The 16,063-nt window shown below is 38.8% G+C and overlaps 1 protein-coding gene across 17 annotated transcripts in view; it reads right to left on the reverse strand.

The window, feature by feature from the left end:
- Positions 1 to 15,784, reverse strand: part of LOC131162430 (uncharacterized) — a 55,047-nt gene extending 39,263 nt beyond the window's left edge. For 6 of the 17 annotated variants that reach the window (XR_009138795.1, XR_009138804.1, XR_009138794.1 and 3 more), the window contains exon 1: positions 13,537 to 15,714. Coding sequence is in view for 2 of the 17 variants with exons in the window: in XM_058118886.1 (XP_057974869.1) it covers positions 13,648 to 15,030 (1,383 nt within the window). In the remaining 15 variants the exon portion in view is untranslated. Of the gene's footprint in view, positions 1 to 6,098; positions 6,599 to 8,173; positions 8,638 to 13,361 lie in introns of those variants that run through there. The other 11 variants (XR_009138797.1, XR_009138800.1, XR_009138799.1 and 8 more) reach the window with 7 other exon arrangements.
- Between the last annotated feature and the right edge of the window lie 279 nt (positions 15,785 to 16,063).

Consider the following 16,063-nt stretch of genomic DNA (forward strand, 5'->3'; position numbering starts at 1 on the left):
TTTTGCTCGTGTAACTTTCGGTGTTTTTGCCTGCTTTTCTAATGCGTTCACCAACCGCACTGAACCCACCCTCGGGGCATCATCCTCTTCCCCATCGTCTTCCACTGCCTGTTCTGCAATAGAAGCCTGTAAGGCATTAAGTGATGCTTTGTGAGGGCACTCAAAAACTCTATGAGGACCTCGACACAAGAAACACTCAATTTTACTCTTCCCCTTTCCATTGGGTGTGTTGAACCCTCGAGACGACGAAGCTTCCTGTGAGGTTGATGAATTAGGGTCGGCTCCCCCACTCTTGGGTTTGCCATTCTTGAAAGACTTTCCACCGTTTCCCCCTCCGCCAAACCGTTTGGACGAAGTGGTCTCATCACCAGCGTAGTCTGTCAAGCGTTCTACAGCCGCTTGTGCAGTTGACAAGTCTTGAACCCTTTGCCTATGAAGTTCAGTTCTTGCCCACGGTTTCATCCCCTCTAGAAAATAGAACAACTTGTCCTTCTCCGACATATCCCGAATATCCAACATTAAAGCAGAAAATTGTTTCACATATTCACTGATTGACCCCGTATGCTTGAGATCTCTCAGTTTTCTCCTTGCATTATACTCAACATTCTCAGGAAAGAATTGGGCCTTGAGCTCTCTCCTCAAGTCTGCCCAACTATCAATCACACAGTTTCCATTTTCAATTTCTCTGTACTTGGTACGCCACCACAGTTTGGCATCACCAACCAAGTACACGGTTGCAGTATCCACCTTTGCCTGTTCTGAGGCCATCCTCACAACGCGAAAGTACTGCTCCACATCAAACAAGAAGTTCTCTAACTCCTTGGCATCTCGGGCACCCCCATACGTCCTGGGTTCTGGCACCTTGGTCTTGCTGACTCCCGGAGTGTTGGAGTTCCCCATAGCAAGAACCATCACATTTACCTTTGCATCCAGATCTGCCATCCGGGCTTGCAAAGTTTCCACAGTGTGGCGAAAGTCCTCTGAAATGTCGCCTATCAAACGTGCTTGATGTTTTTGTGATCCCCTCACTTCATCAACAAGTTCTCTCATCTGGGCCACCTCCGCGGCCATAGTGTTGGTTGACTCTTCAACCTGTGCTTCCAGCACGCTGATCCTCTCAGCATTGTTTGGTGCCATGGTCACTTACCAAAGCTTCCTAAACCCAACAACGAAGGCAATCGAATTCACGTAGCAACTCAACCTTGGGCTCTCACCAAGTGTCACCGACTTGGCTCTGATACCAAATGTCACGGTCCGCCTTTTTCACACCGTTGTGAAGGGCCGTGCGGCGCTAGCTAAAGCACTCTTGCTTAACTAGCCAGCCTTTTGTTTACCAACATTCATCCACGAAGCACTTTCATTAACATTCAATCAGATAGCAGCGGAAATAATAATCAATTCATGAAAGCCGTGGCAACCAAGCAATAAATATTGAAGCAAACGTAATTCATTAACAAATCCTCCGTTGACATGTTGTACTTAGCGAGGGAGGCAAGTAGGCTAAGCACGTTGACAATTGCTAGTGAGTTTTACAATGATTGATGAACACTCACCCTCCCCTAAAGAGCTTTCTAGGCCATTCTCACTCTAGCACTAGGAAACATCAAAGTGACCGAGGAGTCATACTGCCTTATTTGGCTTACAATGAAATAAATACTAGAAAATAACCCTACACTAGTATTTACATGATGGAAACCCATCCCAAACACACGAGATAAGCGGTCATAGGCAAGCATAATGCCCTGAACAAGCTTAGCCCGTGACACCCGGCCATGCAGGCCGGGTCGGGTCGTGGGTCTCGCAGGTTTAGGGCTTCATCCCCCCTCCCTTTCTTATTTATTGTTTCTCTTTTTTCTCTTTTCTCGAGGGGCGGTGCCCCCACACCAGAACTCTCTGCACTCCCTCCTTCTTCCCTCGCCTTTTCCTTCTCTCTGATTTTTTTCTACAGCCCCTCCACAGTAGAAACGCGCCACCAGTAGACCTCCTTCGACGAGCCACCACAGTAGCTGCTCCCTTCTCAACTCCGCGAACCATCACCGGAGGTGCTCTGCCGCACCAGTTCCAGACCAGTAGCCACCACTCTCTAGCCGCCCTTCTGCCAGACCACGGCCGAGAAGACCTACCAGCAACTTCTCTTCTCCAGCCTCTGCAACCGAGCACAGCACAGGCAGCCTCCATGCCAGGCCAGCCGAGCCAGAACTCCTGCTCAGCCACCTTGCAGAAGCAGCCACGGCTGACCATCACAGCAGTCACCATTCCTCCACAACAACACCAAACCACTCCGGGCTCTCTCTTCCTCTCTCTGTTTTCTCTCTCTCTCTCTCTCTCTCTCTTCTTATCTCTTTCTTCTTTTATGTAGTTACATGTTATTTTTTATTATGTTTTATGGAAGAACTTGAAGTTTATTTAATCATGTATTTAGTATTTAGTTACATGTTATTTAGTTTTTTTTGTATTTAGTTTTTATTGAAGTTATTTGTTTAATCAAATTAGGTCTAGGTTGGATCTAAAATAATAAAAAATTGTTTTTGTTTTGAGGTTTTTCCAAAATTTAATCTTTTTGTCGAAGCTCGGTTTAATCAGGGTCGGTTTTATAAAAGTTCGTATTTTTCTTGTGTTTCGTTATCATTCAATTGTTAGGTTTGTTTTAATTTGTTGTCTTTTGTTTTATTGAAGCAATGAGCCACCGTGGAATTGATTTGACTCGAGAATTGTGGATTGCAAGCATGAGCGGCTAAGTTTGGTAACTCGAGTTGTGGGACAATGTCGTTTGCATTCCATAGTTTGTTAGTTCTCCTATGATATTATTGATAAACTTTTATTTGGTTAAAACCGAAAATTAAAGGCATCGTTGATAAATCGCTAGCTCTTATTTCTTGTTTTATTGTTGACGTTAGGCACATCAAAACCTTGATTTAATTTAGAATTTTCATCAACTAAATTTTACATGACATTCAGTTGATGCTTAATGAGAGTTTTTATTTTCTTCCATTCGGATGTGGCAAATTTACTCGAGCTTTAGTAATAAAATTTCATCTTATTAATGTCTTGATTGGATTAACAAGAAGAGTAAGACCTAAGGAATTAGTAAACAGTGGAAGCAAACAGACATTGAACCCATAACCCGAGTGTTTGGTAAATTGTTTCAATCAATCTGTTTAGTTTGATTGCGTTAGTAGGTTTACATTTTTGGAAAATTGATAAAATTTCAGTCTCATTTTGATAGTTTACTCAAGCATCTCCCACCTTGTTTACTATTTTCAAAATCATAAAAGACCAAAAAGATTTTCAAACCACATTTTACAGCAACAGGATTTCACTAAACTTTCACAAATACTTTGATACTCAGTGGTCCTTGTGGAATACGATCCTGGACTCATCCTTGATACAACTTGACACTTCTGCACTTGGAAGCACAACTCAGAACGAGTCATAGACCTCCTCCTAAAGATCACATATAGAAAAGCATTCTTCACACCTAATAGGTGTAGGGGTCAGTTAGGGGTGACTAAGGAGATGAACATACATAATAAGGCAAGCTTGGAGACTGGAAAAAAATTTTCCAAACAATCTAAATTGTTCACCTAAGAATATCCCTTAACAATAAGGCGAACCTTCAACTGAGCCACAAAACCATATAGATTGACTTTGATACTATACACCCACTGACAACCAACTGTAGACTTATTTGGAGGAAAAGGTACCAAATCCCAAGTATCATTATTATATAGTGCACGCATCTTTTCAACCATTGCAGTCCTCCACCCATGATGGGATAGGGCTTCAAAAATAGACTTTGGAAGAGCAACAAAAGACAAAATATTAACAAAATATTAATACGAGGGTGATAAGAAATCATGGCAAACAAAATTGGAGAATAGATGTTGGGTACAAGTGCATTTCCTTTTTTGAACAGCTATAGGAAGATCAACATTTTAGGCAATAGGATCATCTGACAAGGGGACTTGAGGTATAGAAGTAGAAGCTTGAGAAGGCTCTCCACCCTTGAGTTGTCATGTGTATGCCTAAAAATGGGATGATTCAAGCAACAAGGACACAAACTAGATGAAGATGTAGGAGGATTGGACATACTTAATAGGTTAAGATCTGGAAGATTGGGCAGAGGAAGAGACTTGTCAAGGTCAATAGAACTCAAGGACTCAGAATAATAAGATGTAGACTAAAAAAGGTGACATCAACAGAAACAAAGAATCGATGTAAGGTAAGGCTATAACATCAATATCCTTATGAGCATATGAATAGGCTAAAAAAATACATTTGATAGCCTGAGGATCCAACTTGTCCATTCCTAGAGGTAAGGCTATAACATCAATATCCTTATGAGTATATGAATAGGCTAAAAAAATACATTTGATAGCCTGAGGATCCAACTTGTCCATTCCTAGACTTAACTAATGGACAAAGGACACGTAGCCGAATATATGAGAAAGTGGGAAGAAAGGAGCATTAGAGAAGATAACCGAACATAGGATTTTACCACCACTAATAAAAGATGGCATTTTATTGACGAGCGAGCAAATGATGAGCACGACATCACTCTGAAAAACTTTACATACATTTGATACAAAAGGGTGAGAATGACTTCAAGAATGTCTAATTTTCTGCTCTGCAACTCCATTTTGTTGTGGAGTGTGGGCACAAGATGACTAATAGATCATACCAAAATTTGTCATATGGGTAGTGAATTGGGTGTTGAAGTACTCCTTAGCATTATTACTACAAAGTATCCCAACTGGCATATCAAACTAAGTCCTAATTTGAGAGCAAAAGGCACAAAAGATATCAAACAACTATGAACAATCTTCCATTAAATACAACCAAGTCATCCTAAAGTAGTCATTAACAACTGTAACAAAGTATCGAAACCCCAACTTTGATGTGACACGAGTGGAATCCCAAACATCTAAATGGATTGTCATGAAAGGACTAATAGCCCGTTTCATTGACTCGGGAAGCAAAGGGAACACAATGATTTTCCCAACTGAAAAGATTCAAAGATTAGAGACAGAACTCAACTTTGTTCAACTTGTCCAAGGATGCATAACCAAGGCAACAATGGATTTGAAGTGGTGGTGCAGCAGTTTTTGATGTTTCACGTTAAAAAATATTTACTAATGCTTTGATACCTGTATATAAATCGCAACCAATGCTTTACAAACTTCTCCTTTTTCTTGGTATTAATTTCAATAAAAAAAAATTGACATGTGTATCTATGTCCTTATTAAACTAGCAAAATCCACTATAAAATAATTTTAAATGTGATATGAACATGCTTTATGATTATGGGTGCACTTACAAAGTAAAATGGAAAGAAAACAAATGAACATCATATTAGCATAACAATTTACGTGATTTGGTAGTGTATCGAGATCTGCTTTAGTTTTGACGAAAAATGATCCAAGATCCAAGTCTTTTAACACTAGGCTACCAACATATGAATAGAAGTATATAGCCTCGTGTGAACAACTCTAAAAAGTTTTTGAAGAAACCTAGAAAAAAACGATAAAATCTTGTACCAATTGTCTTCCTCGTCTTCAAATCTTGAATAACCACAGAATCAAAAAAGGTCACAAAACAATTTAGTGACTTTTTAAGGTTACTAACAAACATGAGATTGAAAGGAGATTTAGGAATATGTAAAATAGAAGAAAGAGAGACAGTGGGAGTAGGATTTACTGATCCCATCCCTTTAACTAGAGTACTAGACCCATCAACAAGGTAACTTGAGTTAGTTTTTTAGAATATTGGAGGGCAGAAAAGAATTTGGATACACTTGTCATATGGCTAGTGGCATCCATGGTCATAAATTTCCACAAAATTATCAAAATTTCTATTGAAATTTCCATTTTCCATTGCCTTCAAAATCGAAATGTCAATCGATTTCCATATTGCTTAATTTTTGCCAAACTTTCAACAAATCATCTTATATTTATTGAAACCTTGAAATTTTAGCAAAACTTGTCAAAATTTTAACCATTGAATGAAATTTCCTTCGAACTCAAATGTGAGATAGAAGCAAAGAGAAATTTCTCTCTTAATTTATCTTTTTTTCATTGAAACAAAATAATATTACAATTAAACTTTCAATAGCATTTTATTTAACCATTAATGTCTAAATTATCTTTATTTGCATAATAAATAATAGATCAAAAGACACTCACCTCCCCTAAGGTTTGTCATAAAGACAAGGACCTCCCCTAAGGTTCTTAAAATACCATACGCCTCCCCTATGGGTGACAAATAATTAACACTATCAAAAAAAAATTATTTGGACAAATTTCCCCTTAAAACTTGCGAGGTTAAGCCGATTCCCAACATTAGTGCCAACAGTATTCAAAATTCATCCTCCCCTCTCCCTTGTACATCATGTTCAGCCTCCATCCCAATAACCCCCAAAACTAATCCTCCCCTCTGCAATATAGAATATTGTTTAATCCTCCACTCCCAGCAGCCCCAATCCTTCCTCTCCCATATAGCCTCTCACAAAATATCTTTAAAGCCCTAATTGCATTGGCAGTTTGATTTTGGATGCTCGAGTCTTGATCTTCTAGTAAATACAGCATCCAGGTCCTTGTATCTGTATCACGGAAGGGAATTTTAAGTCAATTTGAGGAATTAGAATCTGGTATTAAAGTTTTGAAGAAGAAAATCGAAAGTAATAGGAAGTTGAGATTTAATTTAATTTGAGTTCATTTGAAAAATTAAGGGTACAAATTTTGGGAAGGACAAGTTCATATATGCCTGCTCATGGAAGACCTATGTAGATTTTCCATATTTGAGAAAATTAGAGTATAGAGTTCGGTCCATTTGAAGTGAGAGCAAAGGGGTATTCAGTGTTTGGGTAAGAAAGAGTTCGGGGAAGGTAGTAGAAACCTACCAACTGGATCTGATAGAAACAATGAGGGAGAGGGACATCAACATAGGTCAATACAAAACAAAGACAGAAATCACAGCGATAATGGAGTACTTACAGTGGTGGTGATGTGAGGATAGCCATGATGGCAGCCTCGATGATACAGAGATGGGTCGACCTCATTCAGTGGAACATGGCATCGAAGCTTCAGAGATAGCATTCGGACGCCAAAGTGGTTGTGGTGTGCGTGTGGCGATGGAGATGGGGAACTAGCATCAATGGATCTAACGAATCTCGCGAGGGAGAGAGAGAGAGAGAGAGAGAGGGTGTGCAATACGAGAGTGAGATAGTTTGGTGTTCAACAGTTGAGAAGACCAACGACGGCAATGGTGAGCTAGATCACATGTGGCAGTTGGCAATTCCTAACTGTTGAGGGCATACGAGGGAAAAAAAATCATCTCTTTTAACTTTTGTTTGATTACTAACAGAATAATGACAAGAGGGGGTTTGGGTGTCCCTAAATTCACACTTAGGGAGAGGTGTGTAGGATTTTAAAAACCTCTAGAGAGGTCTTTGTCTTTATTGTAAACTTGACAGGAGGTGAGTGTCTTTTGCCCTAAATAATATTTAATTGATTTATGAATTCCATTTATATTAACCTAATATGTTTAATACACATACAAAATTACAACTATAGCACCTCATACACAACATAGATGTATTTAATTTATAATATATTAGTCCTAAAACTAACATTATTACGTCTATTAAGCATTTCTAAATTTTCATAAAAGAATTCCACGCTTTACTACTAATTTCCATCATTTTTTTTTAAATCGAAATTTCCATCAAAATGGTCGCACTTTTCGAGCTTTGAAATTTTAGTAGAAATCAAAATTTAAGACCTTGGTGGCAGCTAAGACAATGACGCAAGGACTAGTGGAACAGATATTAGACAAATAGTAGGACGACTTTCTCTGAACAAACAATGCAACGGATTAGGATGCTTGTTGGGATGTCTAATACTGCAAAAACCTCGAATACTCTTCCTCCTAAGACTATTATTGTATGATGTTCACTCAAACAAGTGCCTGACAAGGGAAACATACTTTCAGGAAACATACTTTCAGGATTTGGGAACTCCATCCCAAAACACACGCAGACTCCATGCAATAGCAAATTAGAAATAAACAGCGAACAACATCCTCCCAGAATTCATGGTCTCCATCCCTACAAATAACATTCGGCAACCAAGCAAACTACAAGCACACGATTAACAAGATAAAAATGAATCAAGAAGACAGAAATACCACTGTTTCAGGCCTCAATGAACTCAATAAACAACAACCAACAGCTTCAGGCATTAGCAAACAATCGTTCCCAAAATGCCGCACATGAGCAACTAAAAAGGTGATATATTTGGACAAAAAGGATGACAAACAACTTGGTATTATGGTGTAGGGAAGGATTCAAGACATTTGGGAGGAAATTGGAGCAAAACGGCTGCTCAAAGACTCACGCAGCACGTGGGGTCAGCACTGCTGGATTTCGACCAGCGCGTGGTGGCGAGTGGAGGCTCCTTCTGGCAGTGAAGTTTTGCGGGCTGGCAGATTGGCAGGTTCTGTGTCATGCTATGTGGTTAGTTTTGCAAAATATGAGGTATTTCTTGAGGTTTTGAAGAGTACAGCAGATCCAGGTTTTTTCACTGCGTTTCGGGCAACTCCTGAACCTGCTCCTGGACTTTGGTGATGCTGATGATCCTTCTGCAGCAGCAAGTTTGCATGGCGTTATGATGTTTAGGGTTTGATTTAGCGGCAGTTATGCAATTAGGGTTTGGTTGGATCTTACTCAAATACCATGTTGAATTTTTAAGTAAAATAGAAGACCTAATCACAATGATAGGTATATCCCTTTATTTATAAATATATGTCAAGTACATACCAATAACCAAAATACCCTTATTAACACATACTAATAATACAAAATGACCATTAGCACAGGTTAAGAATTTAAAGAATGATTTGCACGAACATAACCGACTGATCAAAAGACCATGAGTGAGCATACCTTCCCGAGGACAGGCTACAGTTATTCAATATGGACAACAAGGATGACAGCTCCACCATCTCCCTATCATTCAGTGGTCCCTTGAAGTGGTGATTCCAAGAAACTAAAGAATTTCAAATTGCCAACAAAGAAAGAAATAACTCTATTTGGCTCAAAGCTCAATCCTAAAAAATGAGGGAAAGATGTGGAAAAAGAAGCATTCCCAAGCCAAGGGTCTTTCTAGAAACAAATCCAGGAACCCCTCCACACCTCAAATTTAGCGTGAGGAGTCAATAGAGAATAAATATGAGAAATTGACCACTAGATACTTGCATCTTTTTCCATTGCCCCCAACAGAATTGTCGCACTTGTCCACCCGGCATACATAAACCCTCTCAAAATTCCTTCCCTTACCTAGGTCTATCCCCTCATTATCAGAAATCCTTTGGATATCGTCCACACCTCCTTCATCTTAGTGTAAGCCCCACCCTCAACTAAAGCCAATGGCAACTTCTTGATCAAGCCCTCAACCTGGCAGCCACCCTCTTGAACCAAAAGCACGGGAGCATCAACTGAAATCCCAACACTAATTCAGTTGCTACACTGGCTGGAGTATTCATTCTGTCAATCCCCTGCCCTGAGCTATGGAAGACCTAGGTCTTTTCTTCCCCTTTCTTCTTTTTTTTTTTTTTTTTTTTGCAATGTTGATGTTATCTGTGAGGTTAACAAAAGGGTAGGGCCAGCTCCTTCTCTGCATGAAATTAGTTGCACAGTGCCTATTCAATCCCTTTCTAAAACTTGAAATGGGCTGATAACCTCCTTTGTGAGAATTAGAATTTTGGGCCTGACAAGGAAGCCCATTCAGCTCTAACTCTCTCTAAGCCAAAGCCTATATTCACCTAACTTCTTATCCACCTCACTATTAACTCTGCCACTACCCACTAGGTGAGTGTTGGGCCTCTTGAATTCCAACCAGTTGATACTCAGGCCTGCAACAAGCCCCAACCAAGACTAGACAACTTAATAATAGACCCAAATCAACGACAATATTTAGCACCCCTAGACCAGATTACTCCATCGCCAACCCTGTCAATCATCTTGCAAAACCCTAGTCACCATTGCAGTGAACCGCTTGCCCTCTTCTGTAGCTCGCCTTTCTGACTGCCTCAATCCATCTCTACTAACCTTCCAGTGCATAATCTCACCATACCATGCACAAAGATAATCCTTCCCCTGTGTCAACACCTACTTCCATCATCAAGGTTATCAAAGCCCTTGTTGATACTACTTTCATGGTTTTTTTAAAATTGCCCCAAATCAGTGCCATTCATCATGCAAAGAAGATCTTTACCTAAATCCTCCATGAATATTGGAAACACTCCCACAAACTCCTCGAACCGCCTGTCATGAACGCCTCTTGGGATGAAAACAGAAAACTTTTTCTGATTCCAAACCATGCCTAATTCCAAGATTTTGAATTTCCTCGTCAACCTAATCGCAATCCAATACTCCACCCTCCCAAATCTTATTTTTTAAGGAGATCTTCCCAACTGCCCCACAACTGACGACAAGCCATTTGCAAACAATTAAGGTGCAGCCAAAGAAACCATAACCCATTGATTACAAACCGGCTTTCTTTCAAATAAAGAAACAAAGCCACCTTCCCTTATTCTCTCTAAACTAAAATTGAAGGGCTTTCCTTTTACCTGGATTGTTCTCTGAGACCCACCTATTCTCATGATAATCAATAGCCACTATCGATCAAAAGCCAAACAAGAAACAAGAGCTACGAGAGGGAAGAGAGGAAAAGGAGTGAGAACAAGAGAGCATAACACTTTTGTCCTCCAACAACAACAATAATTATTATAATCTAATAATAACAGCAGCAATATCATCATCAACAACCACAACAAGAGCAATAATAATAATAATAATTAAAATGTAATAAAGGGCGTCCCCGGGCCATAAGGCTCCCCGCTTTGCGAGGGTAAGGGAAGGGTTGTCACAGTGTACGCAGCCTTACCCCTACTTTTATGTAGAGAGGCTGTTTCCTTGGACTCGAACCCATGACCAACCGGTCACAAAAGAGAAACCTTACCATTGATCCAAGGCCCGCCCTCAATTAAAATATAATAAAATAGTAATAATAGATATTTTTATAAAAACAATGAAAGAACAACAACTACAATAATAAAACAGTAACAATAACAACTAAAATAACAGCAACTGTGATGGCAGCAGCAGCAACCACAACAACAAAAATAATATTATATTATCATAATCATCATTATTTATTATTGTTACGTCTCAAAGATAACAAGAAAATCAAAACAAAATATAACATATTATTATCATTAAAATTTGTAAAAATATATGACGATTCAAAAATGCAGAAACTTTCAGTAAAAAATAATGTTTAATTGAAATCATATAAGTTTGAAAAATGACTTAATTTCCATTTCATTTTAGCAACCATCAAAGAATACCAAACGTCTAAAAGGAATTAAATTGTGATTACTGGCATTTTGTGTTATTAAACAAACACACTAATTGCATTTCAACAAAGGTTATATTCTTATCTTGATTCCACTCCTATCTTAATTCCTTTCCTACTTCAATTTCATTCCATGAATTAAACAGGGGTTAGAGTTATACAGCTCATTTTATCTCAGTGCTCTCATTCATACTATATTTACTTTTAGGATGTACTATTCCTAGTTCCCCAACATCTTGATTCATATACCATGGCTCTATAGTTGTCATGTAGAACTTTCCTTTTAACTTTAGAGGTGTTTTATAATCACACAAGCCCAAAACTCTACTCCATTTGACTCAACCTAATTTTAATTCTATCAGTCCCATCATCTTCTATTTGTCCTTGCATAGTAGATACAGGGAATCAAAATCTTACACTACTTGAAGTTTTTTAACCATCAGGTTCAATAGTTTTCTTCACTATTCCAACTATAACTGAAACTATGTTTCATATATTCTATCTGACTTCTATTTATCTTGAAATCTCTAGATTTTAAAGCTTCTCTCAAACCAACACAAGCTCTCAACATGATATTCATACCAAAAACATTAAAAGCAGTAACCATGATAAATTTTCATAAATATTCATGCCTAATAGCTTTTAACATAACAACAAAAAAACATAGTTTCACTGCAAACATGCATTTGCAGCATACACAATTTCCTGCCATTTCCAATCTAGCCTACAGAAAGATGCATTGATATGTATGCTGACCACTCCATCAGTGGGACAGCTTGGAACATCCCCTTCGTGAGAAATGCCCATGATGTGGAGCTTTATTTTTTGCAGATTTCTATGGTTGATTATGCAGAAAAGTCCCAATTGGATGGTTGGACCACAACCTGAATACATGGAAGCTCAACAAAAATGGCTCCTTTGTGGTCAATTTCTGCTACAAGCAGTCGAACAACCCCTATGAGACCAGGCTCAACTTCACTCGGAAAGCTATTTGGGAAATTCTTATGCCAATCAAAGTTGCTGTTTTTGGTTGGGAGGCGACTTTGGGAAGATCCCCACTCTTAATAACCTTTAACGTAGGGGTTTCACTTTGGTCAATTGGTGCTTTCTACACAAAGAAGATGCTCAAGCTATGGAGGGTAAACCATTTATTGCTCCACTGCCCCTGGACCAGCATTTTTTGGAATCTGGCTCTTGCTCTGACAGGTCAGCTCTGGGTCACTGCTGAAACTGTGGGAAAGGAAATTTGGGATACAATTGACAAAAGGAAAGGATGGGGATGTGCCTCTTCCAGAAACAGATTTCCACCTATGGATAGTTCTATCTATTTGCACATTGCATGACACTGGCAAGTAAAGACATCAAGAGGTTGTCCATCAAAAAACAGCAACATAAACACAAAAAAAAAAAAAAGTAAATATTCCTAATTGCATTCATATCAGGATGAAATGAGGCAGGTTAAAGAAATAGTAAATTTCGTTGATAAACAAGAAATGTAAATAAAAAAAATCAAAACATGATATCAATATGCAACTATAAACAGAAACCACATACACAACACATAAGCAAACAAATTCTTGCTCCAAAATTTTCAACCTTAAATTATTTAACATTATAAAGGCCAACAGTGGAAACAAGATGCCAGTACCATTCACCGTTAAAAATTTAGCACCTATGGATAGTCCTATCTATTTGCACATTGCATGACACTCTGGCAAGTAAAGACATCAAGAGGTTGTCCATCAAAAAACAGCAACAAAAACACACACACACAAAAAAAAAAAGGAAATATTCATAATAGCATTCGAATCATGATGAATCGAGGCAGGTTAAAGAAATAGTAAATTTTATTTATAAACAAGAAATATATTTAAAAAAAAATCAAAACATGATATCAATATGCAATTATAAACAGAAACCATACACAACACAGAAGCAAAGAAATTCTTGCTCCAAAATTTCCAACCTCAAATTATTTAACATTATAAAGGCCAACAAGTTGAAACAAGATGCCAGTACCATTCACCATTAAAAATTTAGAGACATTCAAAAATGGTATCATTTCCAGCGAGGTTCCCTTATCCAATACATAAAAATTCAATTAAGATCAATGGCAACATACCGAGGCAGAAAAAAGTTTTGCTGCATGCAAGTCCTGATATTTTTGGCAAACCATGCAAGCCAACAGCTTCTTTTTTATTATAATCAGCCCCTGCTTCCTTTCACATGAGCTCTAAGGCCATGCGCTCATTTTAAAGCTATCAGCACCCAACTCCTTTTGCTTCAGTTCTAAATCCATGTTCTCGTTTTCAATCTTTATCCTCGCATTTTCCATTCTCAGCTTATCCAGGTCACAGTCATACTTCCTGCTAAATCTCTGCCACTCAGATCGCTGTTTCTCCAAGTCCAACATCTCTGCTTGAATTTGAAGCCTTTGTTCTTCTAACTGAAGTGAGTATACTCTAAGATTCTGTAACCAAGTTGCTTGTGCGCCTTCAGAGAATGGTTTATTCATATCGGCATGGGAAATATGAAGATGAGATTGGGAGCTTCCAATACAGTCCTGAGAATTAGAGGGATTTTCAAAACTCACATATTCATGACTCTGGCTTTGTTTCATCCTCTTCGTAGAGCCCAAGGGTACTCCACATGGTCCTCCATTATCCCCTCGCAAAGCATGATTTTCCTCAACCTCATCAAAATCATCCATTTCTGCATCCTGATTATCATCATCGAAATCCTCTTGCAGGTGCCTCTTTACATCATTGTTCTCATGATCATCTCTACTTCTAAGGGCCAACTGCAGTGAACGCTGCAATGCTGGATCAGGGGGCAGATGCAATCTGTTCCCATTATGATAAGAGCACATCTCTTCATAAAACAGATGCTTGGAGCTTAAAATTTTCCTGACTTCATCTTTTTCTTTCTCAGATAAGTGATCCATCAAACCCAAAAGTGCTGGGTTCTCAACAACTTGGCAAGATGTGCCCCTCCCAAGAACATCATTAAGTCTCTTGTACCTTTTATTAAGATCGTTGAATTTATCCTCACACTGCTGAGGGGAAACAAAAAATTCCCTTTCAGCCATGACCTTGGAGATCGATTTCCATTTACCCTTTTTCTGTAGAACTACACATTTCCTTCTCCCCCCAACACCGAAATCAGAGGCAGCATCCTCACCTATGTAAGAAACAGCAGTAACCAAAAGTCTTACCATCTTGTCAGTCCATTTTACACGGTGCCAGGGGGATCCCAGCCCCTTCTTTGATCTACTCACTTCATTGTGACCATCTGTAACGGCATCTTCAACAAAGCTCAATTCCTCATCATCACTCATCAAATGTTTCCCTCTCTCTCTCTCCCCCCGCTTATTATTGGCCATGGTTATAGTCTGCTGCTCAAAATCTTGCATGCTTCCCATTGCAAGGGGAAACGCCTCATGCATGGGGGGATGGGTAGTAGCACTCTGACGAGGCTGCGTCTGCTGTTGTTGATGATGAGAATACGGGTGTTGACGATGATGGTTAATTCGAACTGAACCTGGGAACTCCAAACCGCCATAAGAAGCAGCAGCCGGAATCATGTTATTATTACCTGCACATAGATTGCCCTCCATTGCTTCTTCAATATAATATAACAAATCAAATCAAACCCATGAACCCATTTCCCCTAAAATCGCAGTCCAACTACATTTCTTGCCATGGGAAGCAATTTTTGTAATAATCAAGTGTTTCACAGTCCGCAGGTAACGGAATCAAAACTCCATGTCTCCATTTTCACTCTTGAAGCGCTTACAAATTCCTTTCCACATCCACCTAGATTCCCAAGCAAGCAATACTTCTTGGAATGTTAGTATGTATCACAATTTTTCCCACACACACACACACACACGGGCACAAAGAGAAAGAACTTCTGGAATCGTTAAATTCAACTCAGGGAACCAAAGAAGGCTTAAAAATCACCCAAGAAATATTTGAACACGAAAAGAAAATACAAATTCTGCAAAGAAAAAGAAAATCAAAAACGGTGTTCGTCAACAGGGAATTGCAGAAACTTAACTGGACCAGAACCTCCAAAATTGAGCCGGGAAACGGAGTATAGGATCACGAGAAACATCAACTGCCCTAGATAATGATGGATGAAAGCTGAGAATTGTACGCGGTTATGTGCAAAGCAAAGGTCGAATGGAAGTGTGCGCAGAGAAAACAGCAGATGCAATGTATGGAGGCTTTCCCAAACATTTTAATAAATATTTTCCAAAGAAAATCAATGCGTCAAAATCTCACACTTCTTATGCCCGTGACCTCCAGAGAGTATCAGCACACATTCATGCGAAAAGCAGCTACCCTACCAATCATCGATTCCGTTGTGGGGTGACGTAGAAAATAATAAAGATATATGAGAAATAATTATTACATGTGTTCCAAAAAAATTTACTATATTCTATTTTATTTCAAAAAATAATTATTTCGTGAACTAAACATTATCTTACACTCAAAAATAAGATTATCATATGGCAATACCATTGTTTTGGTTGAATGGGACGTCAAAAGATATAATAGTGCGTTGCTTGCAAGATGAGTAACGTTTTCAATAATATTAGAAAAAAAAAAATTGTTCTCGATACTTAATGATAACGATATTATGTA

The sequence above is a fragment of the Malania oleifera genome, chromosome 8 (assembly GCF_029873635.1).
Source record: "Malania oleifera isolate guangnan ecotype guangnan chromosome 8, ASM2987363v1, whole genome shotgun sequence".
In the NCBI taxonomy this organism is placed as follows: domain Eukaryota; kingdom Viridiplantae; phylum Streptophyta; class Magnoliopsida; order Santalales; family Ximeniaceae; genus Malania; species Malania oleifera.